The 13,694-nt window shown below is 40.1% G+C and overlaps 1 protein-coding gene across 1 annotated transcript in view; it reads left to right on the top strand.

The window, feature by feature from the left end:
* The window catches only part of LOC122562013 (lipoxygenase homology domain-containing protein 1-like), a 222,353-nt gene that overhangs the window by 122,988 nt on the left and 85,671 nt on the right, over positions 1–13,694 (top strand). Inside the window, exons 16-20 of the mRNA XM_043714444.1 lie at positions 753–1,003; positions 2,080–2,215; positions 4,692–4,852; positions 6,821–6,907; positions 11,968–12,103. Coding sequence (XP_043570379.1) covers positions 753–1,003; positions 2,080–2,215; positions 4,692–4,852; positions 6,821–6,907; positions 11,968–12,103 — 771 coding nt within the window. The remainder of the gene's footprint in view (positions 1–752; positions 1,004–2,079; positions 2,216–4,691; positions 4,853–6,820; positions 6,908–11,967; positions 12,104–13,694) is intronic.

The raw sequence follows: 13,694 nt of genomic DNA, 5'->3' as shown, positions 1-13,694 counted from the left end.
TTCCATTTATCTTGCCTGCATTCAGATCCACATAGAATCTTAGAGATCTACAGCATGGAAACAGACCCATCAATCCAACTTATCTATGCTGCCCAGATATCCCAATAAATCCAGTCCCATTTGCCAGTATTTGGTCCATATCCTTCTAAACCCTTCCTATTGATATACCCATCCAGATGCCTTTTAAATGTTGTACTTATACCAGCCTCCACTACTTCCTCTGACAGCTTATATCATACACTCACCACCCTCTGTGTTAAAAAGTCGCCTCTTGGTTCCCTTTCCCCTCTCATGTTAAACCTGCCCTCTAGTTTTGGACTCCCCCAGTCCAGCAAAAGACCTTGTTTACTTACACTATCCATGTCTCTCATGACTTTATAAACCTCTACAAGGTCACCCATTAGCTTCCAACCCTCCAGGGAAAGCAGCCCCAGTGTCTCCCTGTAGTTCAAACCCTCGAATCCTGGCTACATCCTTGTAAATCTTTTCTGAATCCTTTCAAGTTTCACAACATCCTTCCTATAGCAGCGAGACTAGAACTGCACCCAGTATTCCATAAGTGGTCTGTCCAATGTCTGATACAACCAAAATATGACCTCCCTACTGCTATACTACTGTTCTTATATGCCCACACCTTTCTTGTCAGAATTGATTTGAACTAGTGACCCTCTGGTTAGGATTGTTTCATGAATTATGCTTCTTCCCACTATTAGCAACACATCCTAATTTTAGAATCAAATTTGATTTTCCAGGGATTATTTACAATGTTTCTGTAGTAACCGGTGATATCAGAGGAGCTGGGACTAACTCAAAAGTGCATATCATTCTCCATGGATCCAAGGGTCTTAAAAACAGTGGAAAGATTTTCCTGGAAGGTGGCCAGTTTGAACGTGGAATAACAGACATTTTTAACGTGGAGTTGGCTGCCCTGCTCAGCCCACTCAGCAGGGTTACCATCGGCCATGATAACTGTGGTGTCAGTTCAGGATGGTTCTGTGAGAAGGTAAGGAATGGAATAACATTTTTAAACTCCTAAATGTTGTGAACCTTTACCCCGTATAAAGAATTTTTTAAAAAGTGTGTCACCACACATCTCATAGATAGACAATAATTTAACACAACATTATAATCCTATACCATGCCATAACCAGTCAGTAATGAAATCAAAATCAATGGATAATTTGAAAAGCAGATTTATTTTTGCACGCAGAAGTCCAGCTACCTGATTTTATATTTCAGCTGTAAAATTAGCTTACTTATGAAATTAATTCATGAGAGCCCAGGAAAGAACTTACCCCTTATTAACAAATAATAAGGTAGTTTTATGCCCATCAGATTAGATGGTTGTGAACTCACCTTCCAAATTCACCTGCAACTATGATAAATTCCATCACGTCATTCTCTTTGCAACCATCCAATAAAATGGTCAGCCGTAGATGGAAGAGCTTTAACCATTGTCTTTTCTCCACTTAATTCTTTCCCATTACAACATGTCCACCTTCATCCAGCTGTTTCTCTGGTCAAAGTTGCTGGGTGAATTGTGAATGCAGAATGTGCTTTGTGGGACCCAAGGCAAGGGTGCAAAGAGACAACGGAAGGCAGTTAAACAAGTGGTAGTATTATGTTTACAAATAATTATAATCCATGGAGTAATCATGTGTCTGTAGCAGTAACACACTCCACATACGTAACATCTTTCAATCCATATGTAATATTATTCTGTATGTGTAACACACCACATTATGTTACGTGGTCCAGCTATGTGATATTCGGTATGTGATCATGCATACCTCTCTGACACGTGCCATTTCCTGGTTAGCACATTTCAACCTACATACACACATTCTCCTGGCAATGTGCAATCCTAGCAATATTTTCATGCATGTACCATACTACAAACAGCTGTATTTTATATACCTCACAAATTTAATTTACATTATTGCTCATATAATATTTATGTTTATGTTTCTACCTGAACATAGTTGTGAAATCTTGCTCTTAATAAATTCCAGAATATCTGTCTCAATTGCTATTTGTTCTCTACCATGATTTTTAGCAGCCTCTTTTTGATCTACACAGGTTATAGTTTACTGTGCATTCACTGGCATTGAACAGACATTTCCCTGCAGAAAATGGCTGGATGAAGATGAAGGAGATGGGCTGATTGAACGTGAACTCTATGAAATGGTTTCACTGCGACAGAAGAGACAGAAAAGTACATAGCAATTTTTTGCAGAATCTTTCCAGGCAATAGAATTCAAACAGACAAGTACTGAGAAATTCCAACATGCAATCATCGGTGTAGCCCCGCCTCATATGGTTTTCTAGCTAGACCCCGTACTTTGATCTTTGATCAGCAAAGAGAGAAAGGGGATTAGGGTTTTAATAACCCTGGGCAATGTCTTTGCTAGCAGAGACTGTGAGCTCAGCTTTGCCTCAGCTTATTATGCCCTGATTTGTTTTCTTCAAGATGCAGGAAGAGATGCTCGTCCAGCAGCACATTGTGCCTGGCATCGGGCACTATCTTCCCCTACAAGAAGGAGGGGGAGAAAGTGAGGACTGCAGATGCTGGAGATCAGAGTCGCGAGTGTGGTGCTAGAATCATGGTGAATCAGATTTCCTGATGAAGGGCTTATGCCTGAAACATCGATTCTCCTGCTCCTCAGGTGCTGCCTGACCTGCTGTGCTTTTCTAGCACCACACACTCAAGAAGGAGGAGCTTGTTAACTAAAGTCTTGTATGTTATTTAGTGAATGTTATAATGGAATATTTGAGAATCTGTGTGTAGGATATAAGCTGCGAGGATGTGAATATTGAACTAGCAGTGGGTATCTGGAAGAGAAGAGTGATAGAACATAGAACATAGTAAAGTACAGCACAGAACAGGCCCTTTGGCCCACGATGTTGTGCTGAGATTTAATCCTAATGTAAAATATAGTAACTTAACCTATGCACCCCTCAACTCACTGCTATCCATGTGCATGTCCAGCAGTCAGTTAATGTCCCTAATGACTTTGCTTCCACCACCACCGCTGGCAACGCATTCCATGCATTCACAACTCCCTGCATAAAGAACCTACCTCCTTTATACCTTCCTCTTAATATCTTCAAACTATGACTTCTCGTACCAGTCAATCCTGCCCTGGGGAAAAGTCTCTGGCTATTGATGAAGTGATTGTCGGTCAGTGAAGGATAATAGAATTGGATGGTCACTAGTGACAGTGCTGTAAATAACAAAGCTCAACATGGAACTGAAAATATAAGGATAATCATCTAAACTTAACATCTGAAGTTAGGTCACTGGAGTGTTACAATGCAGAAAGATACTATTTGTCCCATTGTCTGCACTGACTCTCCAGATGAGCATGGTTACCTATTGTCAATTTCATGATTTTTCCCAATACACTTGTCCATTATTTCTAGCCAAATAAACATTGAATGCCTTTTTGAATGTCACAGTTGAACTTGCCTTCACTACCAGGTCATTGATACTTTTCCAGTATTGCAGTTCTCCTTAAGACTGACATACATTTCCCACAGGAAAAAGTGAGGACTACAGATTCTGGAGATCAGAATTGAAAAAAGTGTCACTGGAAAAGCACAGCAGGTCAGGCAGCATCCAAAGAGCAGAAGAATCAATGTTTCGGGCATAAGCCCTTCACATTCCTGATGAAGGCCTTATGCCCAAAAAGTTGATTTTCCTGCTCCTCGGATGCTGCCTGACCTGCTGCGCTTTTTCAGTGCCACGCTTTTTGATGCTTTTCCCACAGGCTTGTCAGTAAATATTTTGGTGACTTGGTGTTCTTTTGGGTAGACTGGTTACCCTTCTCTCCACTGACAGACCCAAGATCACCAGTGAAACATGACAGAATCTTGCAGTTTATTCATTTTCTCATTGTTTTAGCCATTTGTTCTTCAAGTTGTTTTTGGGTCTTTGCAATTCTCTCTCAGAGATGCTAACTATCTTTAATTCATACTACTGAAGCTTGATTGCACTTCTCTCCCCATTCCCCTACAGATGACTATTCAGCAGATGAACAGCACAGGTAGTGCTATATGTACCCATGGATGGCTATAATTAGTGAGTAGTGCAAATATCCAGGCTGTGGATTCTCTTCCAGCATCAGTGGTAGAGGCAGAAACTTTCCCAACATTAAAATTAGGTCAGATGGGTAGGTGAAAGAAAAATGGGTTAAACCATGTGACAATAGGATAAGAAAATGTGATTAGAACTGTGTGCCTGAGTAAATAAATCATGTGATTAATGCACATTGCCCAGAATCAAACTGTCAGCTTGGAGCTGGCACATTGCTCTCTGCTATTGGGGAGCCTGGAGTGACAAACTCTTTGAAGCCAACTTAGTCTGCAGCAGTATTTATCCTACCACCAAATGAATGCCTTTTCATACATCCACATCAGCATGGAATGAGTCAACAAATGTTAAAGATCACGTATAAAACAACAGGACATCCATTGATAATGCTGTTTCAATCTATCAACCAGTGGGTAGAATGGCTGAATAATAAGAACATGAGTCAGATCATGAACATCCAAGGAGTTTCTGTACTGTGAACTACTATTGGGGGTCCAAGTTCTAAAGGACATTATTCCTTCTACAGCTTGATGTAATTCTGTCCTATTCACCTGGTGCAGAGCATGTTAAAAGAAGCTGTCTCCTTTTTTTACATTAGAAAATCCATGGTCATTGTGGATCTGGACAAGCGATATTAAGAATGCAGGAACAGATGCGAATGTTTTCCTCCAGCTGTATGGTAACAAAGGGAAATCAGATGCGATGTGCCTGGACAACAATTCAGACAATTTTGAAACTGGACAAACAGATAAGTTTATGGTGGGTGGCATATACTGTGGGAGTTAGCAAAAGTCCAATAATAACAATTTCTATTTGACCAAGTTCCTCTGTCAGTCCATCTTACAAATGTACTGCAAATCCATAAAGGTCACTTTGGCATGAAATTCCACCCTGATGGGAATTTATCCATATAATTTCTCCTGTAGCCACATCCTACCCTCCATCACCCATTGGACTCTGCTCATAAATTAGTCAGTGCCCCTCTTCACAACATCCGTTCCCATATTAAGAAGCTCCTTGTCAATCATTTACATTCTAGTTTTAACACAAAATTATTGTATATCACTGCCCCTAATCAAAGCCTCCTGGCCTGATTATATTTTACATGACTAACTTCGCCCAAAATGCTTCAATGATGTGGTCATTATTTATTTTATTCATTCCTGGGATGAGGCACGATCAGAATTTATTGTCCACCCATAATTTTAATTGGGAAAATAGTGATTGTTGTATAAAATAGTTAGTATTTAAAATGGTCAACTGAGAGCAAAGAAAAAACCTTTGGTCTTCAGCATATAAAGGATGGCTCTTGGGAGGAGGTGAGCAGTTGCCTACGTGTTCTCACTGCAAGTGTGCTGGTTCAGTGATTGTTTTCAGTATTAACAACTTGTAGCTAGAGGGGTAATGTGAATCTACACTTCGTTGATCCTGGTATCCAACAGAATATCATGAAGATGTTCTGAAGAAAGGTCACTGGACCAGAAATATTAACTCTGATTTCTTTCTACAGATGCTACGAGAACTGCTGAAATTTTCCAGCAATTTCTGTTTTTTCTGTAAAAGATTTGCATGTATCTGAGATGATGTAATGTAGCTAGCTATTAAGTTATATGCAATAAAATTGTTTATGGTTTGTCAAGATGGAGCCTACCTTTTGCCGACAATGTCATATGGTAACAGACTGATACCAACAACAGCATTAGAGGCAGTAAATCTATTCAAGACATCCCAGATGGTAGTCATGTTTTCTAAGAACATAACTTAGTCATACATCTATTTCTTCCTCTAATCTTCTTAAGCCTTCTGCTCCTTTGATCACCTCATCTTGATAAACACTGCACTAATCACTTCAAGTCTAATCCTGCATTTATCACTGAGAGGACCTCTCCAAAACCTGTGTATTTTGTCTCTCCTCATTTCAGTCATATTTCCCTGCATCACATCTCAGCCTGGGCTTTATCCTAAGCTTATCTCCACTTTATCAGTAGTTTATTTCACACCAGTACTTGTAGATGCAAAGAAAATCTCCTCTTGTACTAACACCGATTGTCATTCCTAAAATTAGACTATTACAGGGCAGGAAGGGGTAAATCCTTCTCTATTCTGAGTGCAAGCCAGTTTGACCCAGATCTCTTCCTTTCACCTCTGTGGTAGAAGATTGCAAGTTCAAATTCTTAAGGATATGAAAAGAACATTACCAAGAATTTCCTCAGAGTTTTTTTTGTTGTACCTTTGTAATTTCAGTTGCAGTCCTCTTTTCAATCACATCAGTAGGTCTCCACCAAACTTATGTTGGCAGAGCAGGACAGGAAGTTTCAAGTGCAGGTATTCATTTCTAGAAAATTAAGTAATTAAGTCATAGAAAGATAAGAACAGATAGGATAACTAAAGTATCTGTTATTCAGAACAGTGCGCCGTGCAGTATTGTCTCTCCCATTTTGAGACACACCCTTGTTCAGGTATTGCAATACATGCCTTTGAAACTTTTTTATCCTCCGGCTTCACAATGCTGGAGAAGCGGTTGACAATGATCTGTTCTGTGAGGTCCCTGTCACAGGGCAGTGGGTCCTGAATGGGACTTCAATGGGACTTGCCTGCATTCAGCTATGTTTAAGCCAATCACATTATTGCTTACTAAAAGACCAGGATTGAATTAAACAAAGCAGAAATTATTCACTTTGGATTAATTCTGAAAGATTTTCTTCATGTGTCTCTTGCCTTTTGTAGATTGAACTCCCAGACCTGGGAACCATTTACAAGCTGAGAATCTGGCACGAGAAACGACATCCTTTTGCTGGTTGGCATCTGAACAAAGTGAGTCATCAAACTGTATTGATATGAATGCAGAGAAGAAGGCTAGGCTTTGGTATATGGGGTAGTGTAGTGGTACAGGCCTGAAGGAGTGCCACAGACATGTGAGTTCAAATCCCACTACAGGTACTGATGGAATTTACATTTAATTGGTTCATAAATATGGAATTAAAAAGTGAATATGGTTTTATACTGACCATGAAACAAAGTGGGCGGTTATGAAGTACCAGATTCGTGTAAAACCTTGAGACTTGTATTGACTTTTTTTTTAATAATATATTTTAATTAAGAAAAAATAGATTTTTAAAATATTACAACAAATACAAAACAATGCAATTCAAAACAGTACAAAAATAGTACAAAACTAAACCCAAATAATAAAAAAAATTCCCCAACCCACCCTCCTATACAAATGTATAAATGTAAATGTATAGAGAAGTATAAAATTTAAAAAAAAATCTAAACTAGCTATTTAACTAACTAAATAAATAAATACCTAACAACAAACAAATAAATAGTAATAACTCAGCTCAGCCAAACAAAACACTCATACATTCACAGTTCCTCCTCCCTGGATATTGGACTCATGAAACACAATCGTTATGGCTCTATAAAAGCCCTTGTTAGTGTGGCAGATAAATCGGTGTCCAGGTATTTCAAAAAGGGTTGCCATGTCTTGTAAAAATTCTCAGTTTTGTGGTGTACCATATTTGTGAGAAAATCCAGGGGAATACGCTCCATAACAATCTTCCGCCAACCCGACAGGCCTGGGGGGTTTTCTGATATCCAACCTAGCAAGATATTCTTCCTTGCACAGAATTGTAAGAATATTGAAAAGTTTTGCCTTATGCGAGTCTGCAGGAAATACAATGGGTGGCCCAAAAGGAGCGAAATAGGGTCCTTTTCCACCCCTACTCCTAATATCCTCTCCATTGTGTATTGACTTTTAAGTCCAGAGCACAGTGACTGGCTTTTAACTCTGAAAGGTGGCATGTTACTCAGTTATACAAGCTCCTAAGTACATGCCAGTGTTGAAACTACTGGAAGAGCTTAGCGAGGGGAGTGGCAAATTCTGGAGTACAAGCCTTCAGTACTATTCCAGAATGTTGTCAGGGCCCAGAGCCTTTGCAGTAACCAATGCCTCCAAACAACATTTGATATCATGTAGACTGAATTGCATTAGTATCTGTGATGCTGGGGACCACTGGAGGAGACCAAGATGGATCATCCACTCAGTGCCTCTGGCTGAAGATTGTTGTAAATGCTTCAGGCTTATGTTTTCACCAATGGGCTGGGTCTTCTATCATTCAGGATGAGGATATTTGTGGAGCCTCCTCTTCTCATGAATTGTTTAATTATCCACTATCATTCAGGACAGCAGAGCACAGGTCTGATGTGCTGGCTGTGGGATCGCTCAGCCCTTTCTATCACTTGCTGCTTATGCTGTTTGGTATGCAAGTGGTCCTGTTTGGTAGCTTCACCAGTTTGAAACCCCTTTTTTTTAGGTACGCCTGGTGCTGCTCCTGGCACACCCTCCTGCACTCTCCATTGAACCAGGATTGATCCCCTAGCTTGGTTGATTGTGGGATATGCTGGGCCAGGAGGTTGCAAATTGTTCTGGAATACTGTGCATATTGCTGGCCTGTCAAATGCAATGGGCATTCCTGATGGCCCAGACCGCTGTTGCCTCCACAAGTTTCCAACTATTGTCAAAGAACCGAAGAGTCATACAGCACAGAAACAAACCCTTTGGTCCAACCTGCCCATGCCAACCAAGTTTCCTAAACTGCACTGGTCCCATTTGCCTGCATTTGGCCCATATCCCTCTAAATCTTTCCCACTCATGCACCTGTCCAAATGTCCTTTAAATGTTGTAACTGTACCTGCATCTACTACTTCCTTTGGCATCACATTCAATACATGCACCACCAGCTATGTGAAAAAGCTGCCCCTCAGGTCCTTTATTAATCTTTCCCCTCTTACCTTAAATTGATGCATTCTAGTTTTGGACTCCTCTACCCTGGGTAAAACACCTTGGTTAGTCACCTTATCTATGCCCTTCATGATTTTATTATACTTTGTAAGGTCACTCCTCAGCCTCCAATGCTCCAGAGAAAAAAGTCTCAGCTTATCTAGCCTCTCCCTATAACTGAAACCGCCCAGTCCTGGCAATGTTCTTGGAACTGTTTTCTGCAACCTTTCCAGTTTAACAAAATCCTTTCTATAGCAGGGTGACCAGAGTTGTACTCTGTATTCCAGAAGTGGCCTTATCAATGTGTTGTACTGCCACAACATGATGTCCCAAATCCCATACTTAGTGTTCTGACCAATGAAGGCAACTGCCCTGTCTATCTGTGACGTCAATTTCAAGGAACTATGTACCTGCACTCGTCGGACTCTTTGTTCGACAACGCTGCCCAGGGCCCTACCACTGGCTATATAAGTCCTGTCCTGGTCTCACATTTATCTAAATTAAACTCCACCTGTCTCTCATCAACCCATTGGTCCAGCTAATCAACATCTCTCAAACTCTGAGATAATCTTCTTCACTGTCCACTGTACCACTAATTTTAGTGTCATCCACAAACTTATTAACTATGCCTCTTATATTCTCATGTGTATCATTTATATAAATGGCAGCACCGATCCTTGCTGCACACCGCTGTTCACAGGCCTCCAGTCTGAATAACAACCCTCTATCACCATTTTCTGTCTCCTTCCATCCAACCAATTTTGGATCCAATTGGCTTGCTCTCCTGGAATCTCATCTCATGTGATCTAATCTTGCTAAACAGCTTACCATACAGAACCTTATCAAAAGCCATGTTAAAGTGCATGTGGCCAGTGTCTACCGCTCTGCCTTCATCTATCATCTTGGTCACCTCTTCAAAAAACATAATTAAGTTTGTTTGGATTTACAGGCAATTGCAGACATAAAGAATGTTGTCAGGAGCGGAGAAGGGTTTTGGTGTTTGACAAAAAGATACTAATATGTACACACAGAACTGAATATTCACATAGCATAAGACAAAGACCACAGACATAGAAGTTCATTTATAATCTGCAAGATGAAGGTCCACAGCACATTTATGTCAATTGTGAATGAATTTACAATCCAAAACTCCACAAGATAAAACCTGCTGTCCACACAAAATTGACTATCAATATGCAAATGATTAAAATCACCACCTGACACCTAAAAGACTGAAATTACGTTAGAGCCCGGGTGTCCTTGGAGAAGGAGCACGCGGTGTCAACCAACACCCTGGAGTTGTTCAGGGAGAGGTGGGACTACCGCACTTAGGTGGTAGTGTGGGGGTTAAAAAAGAAAAAAAAATAAACAGGAGTGACCCTACCCTCCCAAAAAAAAACAAACAGGCATCCTCCCTACAAAAGAAGAAAAGACTGAAATCCACTGGATAAATAAAAGCTCCTCACAGATCATTGTCCATTTATAATTTACAGGTTACGGAGCAACACTACACACACACACACACAATCCAAGGATAAAACTCAGCTCCCCTCGGAGAAATTACTGTGCATCAGATAACAGAAACTACATTTTATTGTTTGCAATATCTAATCTTGTTATCATCAAACTCAACCCTATGTAATCTCTCCTCTCCAATATCATTTCCTCTTCCCTGTAAAGACCTGCACCTGCAATATCCACTTCTCCCCACACCACCCCATCGTGTCTACTTTTCCTCTGCAATGTCTATTCTTCCCCCTCCTGATATCCACTTTTCATCTGTGATATCCTCTCACATTTGCAGTAATGTATACTTTCTTCCCCTTCACTGCAATGTCCTTTTTTATAAGTGAGACCCCTAACCTCAATAACTGCTACGTGATTAGGTCAAGAGATATCATTGTGGAGAATTCTCAATTTTGATTATAATATAATGACATTTACAAAACAGAAATGGGAACTGACGAACAATAAGTAAATATCTTAACATTTTCTGAAATATCATTTGCGCTATCTGCTTGGGGGCAATTTCTTTGCATGCTTTCGCATACAATTTAGCATCTGTTTTGGTTCCTGTCTCCTTGAGCTGTGGTATAGTTGGTAGCACTGTTGCGCTAGAATCAGAAAATTGTAGATTTTAATCCCACTCCTGGGACTTGAGCATGCAATCCAGGCTGATATTTCAGCACAATATGAAAGGTCTGTTTTTTTTTTGAATGAGGCATTAAGGTGAGGTCCTACCTGAGAGGGCAGGCAGATTAAAAAGATCTGACATTCAGCTGAAGATCAAAATAGAATGAATTGTGAGATCATCCACAGTTGAACAGCCTCCACTTCTCAGTCTATGGACATATGTGGACCAAAACTTCTGGCTCTATAGAACTATACCCTACACAAATTTAGCACTTTTGCAAAAAGCAGGAAGAGCTTGCATTTATATGAACCATGTCCCATCCTCAGGATAGCCAATGAGTAGCTTTTTAAAGTGTTGTGTTAACAAATACAGCAGCCACGTTCCGCACAAGATGATTCCATGAGCAACAAATGAGATGATTAACTGGAAATGTGATTTTAGCTTTGATGATTGAACTCTTTTTATGTGAACTACGGAATCTATATAGTCTCTTCCAATTCTCATCTTTCCATCAGTCCCACAATGTTTGAGGGATTTTTATTTAATGAAAATACATTAGATCTTGCGTTTCAGATTTTTATTATCGTTCAGTCCTTGCTCTTTATGAGCCTCAGTGTGTGTTTTGTTCCTTCCAGAAGAAGGTACACTGATATTGTGGTTTAGGAATGAACAGAAGACTCTCCACTTTCTTCCTTTTGCTAACTTAGTCAAATGATCAGATGGAATTTCCCTTGACATTAGAACACAGAGCCTTGTTAGAATAACTCTGTGGCTTAGATTTTAACAACAAAATAATTTTTGTTAACAACCTGAAAGACAGACTGACCATATGCCAGGTATAATGTGTCTCTTTAGTTGAAGTGGGGATTGCAAATTCGGGAAATTATACTACTCAAGTTACTGGCTTCAATAGCCAACCTCTGGCCTGATGTGTACATGTGCTCTGATTTACTGCAGGTGACTTTAATGAAATCACTGACAAAGGAGAAATATAACTTCAAATGTGGCCGATGGTTGGATATCAATGAGGATGACAATGAGATTATACGGGAGTTGCCTGCTGAGGGGGACTGTGTTGATGAAGTCCAACCTTGTGAGTGAATGCACAATCAGTCAAATGGGAGAATAAAGCTGGCTGTATTCAGACTGATCTCTGAGGGACTTTTGTTAATTTGCTGTGCTTTTTAATGTATTTTCTTGCCCATTTCCCTAATATTTGAACTCACAAATCCACAGATGTAAGTACAGGGAGAAGGACTCTGCATACTCCTGCCATCAAGATGCCACTCCAAACCCTTGGTTAACATACAGTCTTCGTATTACAGAAGTGTAAATGCTTATATAGTAGTTCCCCCGTATCCACAATCTACCGCGGAAGACCGAAACCACGGATAATAGCAAACTCATTCATTTAAATGGGAAATTTACCTCCCCTGCAGTTCCCTGGCTCCTAGTTCTGGAATGTTCCATGTAATATCTTTGGGCCACGGTAAACTGTGGGTAACTGAAACCGTGGATACCAACTCCATGGATACAGCGGTCGCCTTGTACTGCTAAACGCTGCCAAAGTTTACGCATCCATACATGCTCATGCACGCATACACAAAAATGCACACACCTGCAAATTCATGCACACCTGCAAATGCATGCACACAAATGTATGCACATAAAAATACACACACACAAATGTGCACACATGCAAATGCACACAAGCGAGCATGTTCATCTCAATGTGCATAGACACAAATTTGCAGGCATACAAACATACATGCACACACAAACATACCTAAGCAAAGACACATGCATGCACAAGCAAATACACAGGTTTTCCTGGTCGGTTTCTTGTCTCCCAACCAGCAACTAAAATACTTCCCATCCACTCACTGTTCAATGATCTCAACAGCAGTCAACAGCAAAGCATGTCTTTATCAGCGGTCAGAACCTTTTTAGAAATAATCTTCAGTGTCCACAACTCACCTTTTAATGATGTCTTGTAATCTTCCCATTCTAGGTATTTTCACTAAGCTTGAAATTAATCAAGTTTTCCATAACCCTTCAAGATGTAAGCCCTCCACAAACTATTAAATATGAAGCATCCTTATAAAAACACATGTCTCTGGCAACACTGTCCTTGAGCATTTATGCACAGTCTCCCCACCCTTCAGTCGGAAAGGCATCTGCTTTCATTCATCATCTTAATACTCCCCATATTCTAACATTTCAAAGCCCACTGTTATGGAATTTATGAATAGTTGGATTTGTGATGGGACACAGCTGGAACATCAGAAGAAATGCAGTGGGTAAACTTGACTACGGCAGTTTGTGTTAGCCAGAAGCTATGAAGAGAGATTGGTTCAACTGCACCTGTGTTCACTAGAATTTTGAAGGATGATGTGGATCTGATTGAAATGTATTAAATTCTAGCATCTGGACAGACCAGATGCAGGGATGATGTTTTCCCTGGTTGGGGAGTCTAGAACCAAGGGGTGTAATGTTAGGAAACATTCAGGACTGAGATGAGGAAATATTTCTTAACTCATGGATTAGTGAACCTAGCAAATTCTATAGCACAGAAGGCTGTGGAATCGAAGGCAATTAATATGTTCAGGAAAGGGTTTTTAAAAAAGATTTTAAAGGCATCAAGGGATATAAAAAGAAAGTGGGAAAATAGAGGATGAGCCATG

Source organism: Chiloscyllium plagiosum, chromosome 1 (assembly GCF_004010195.1).
Source record: "Chiloscyllium plagiosum isolate BGI_BamShark_2017 chromosome 1, ASM401019v2, whole genome shotgun sequence".
Classification (NCBI taxonomy): domain Eukaryota; kingdom Metazoa; phylum Chordata; class Chondrichthyes; order Orectolobiformes; family Hemiscylliidae; genus Chiloscyllium; species Chiloscyllium plagiosum.
This window is presented reverse-complemented; position numbering and strand designations above follow the sequence as displayed.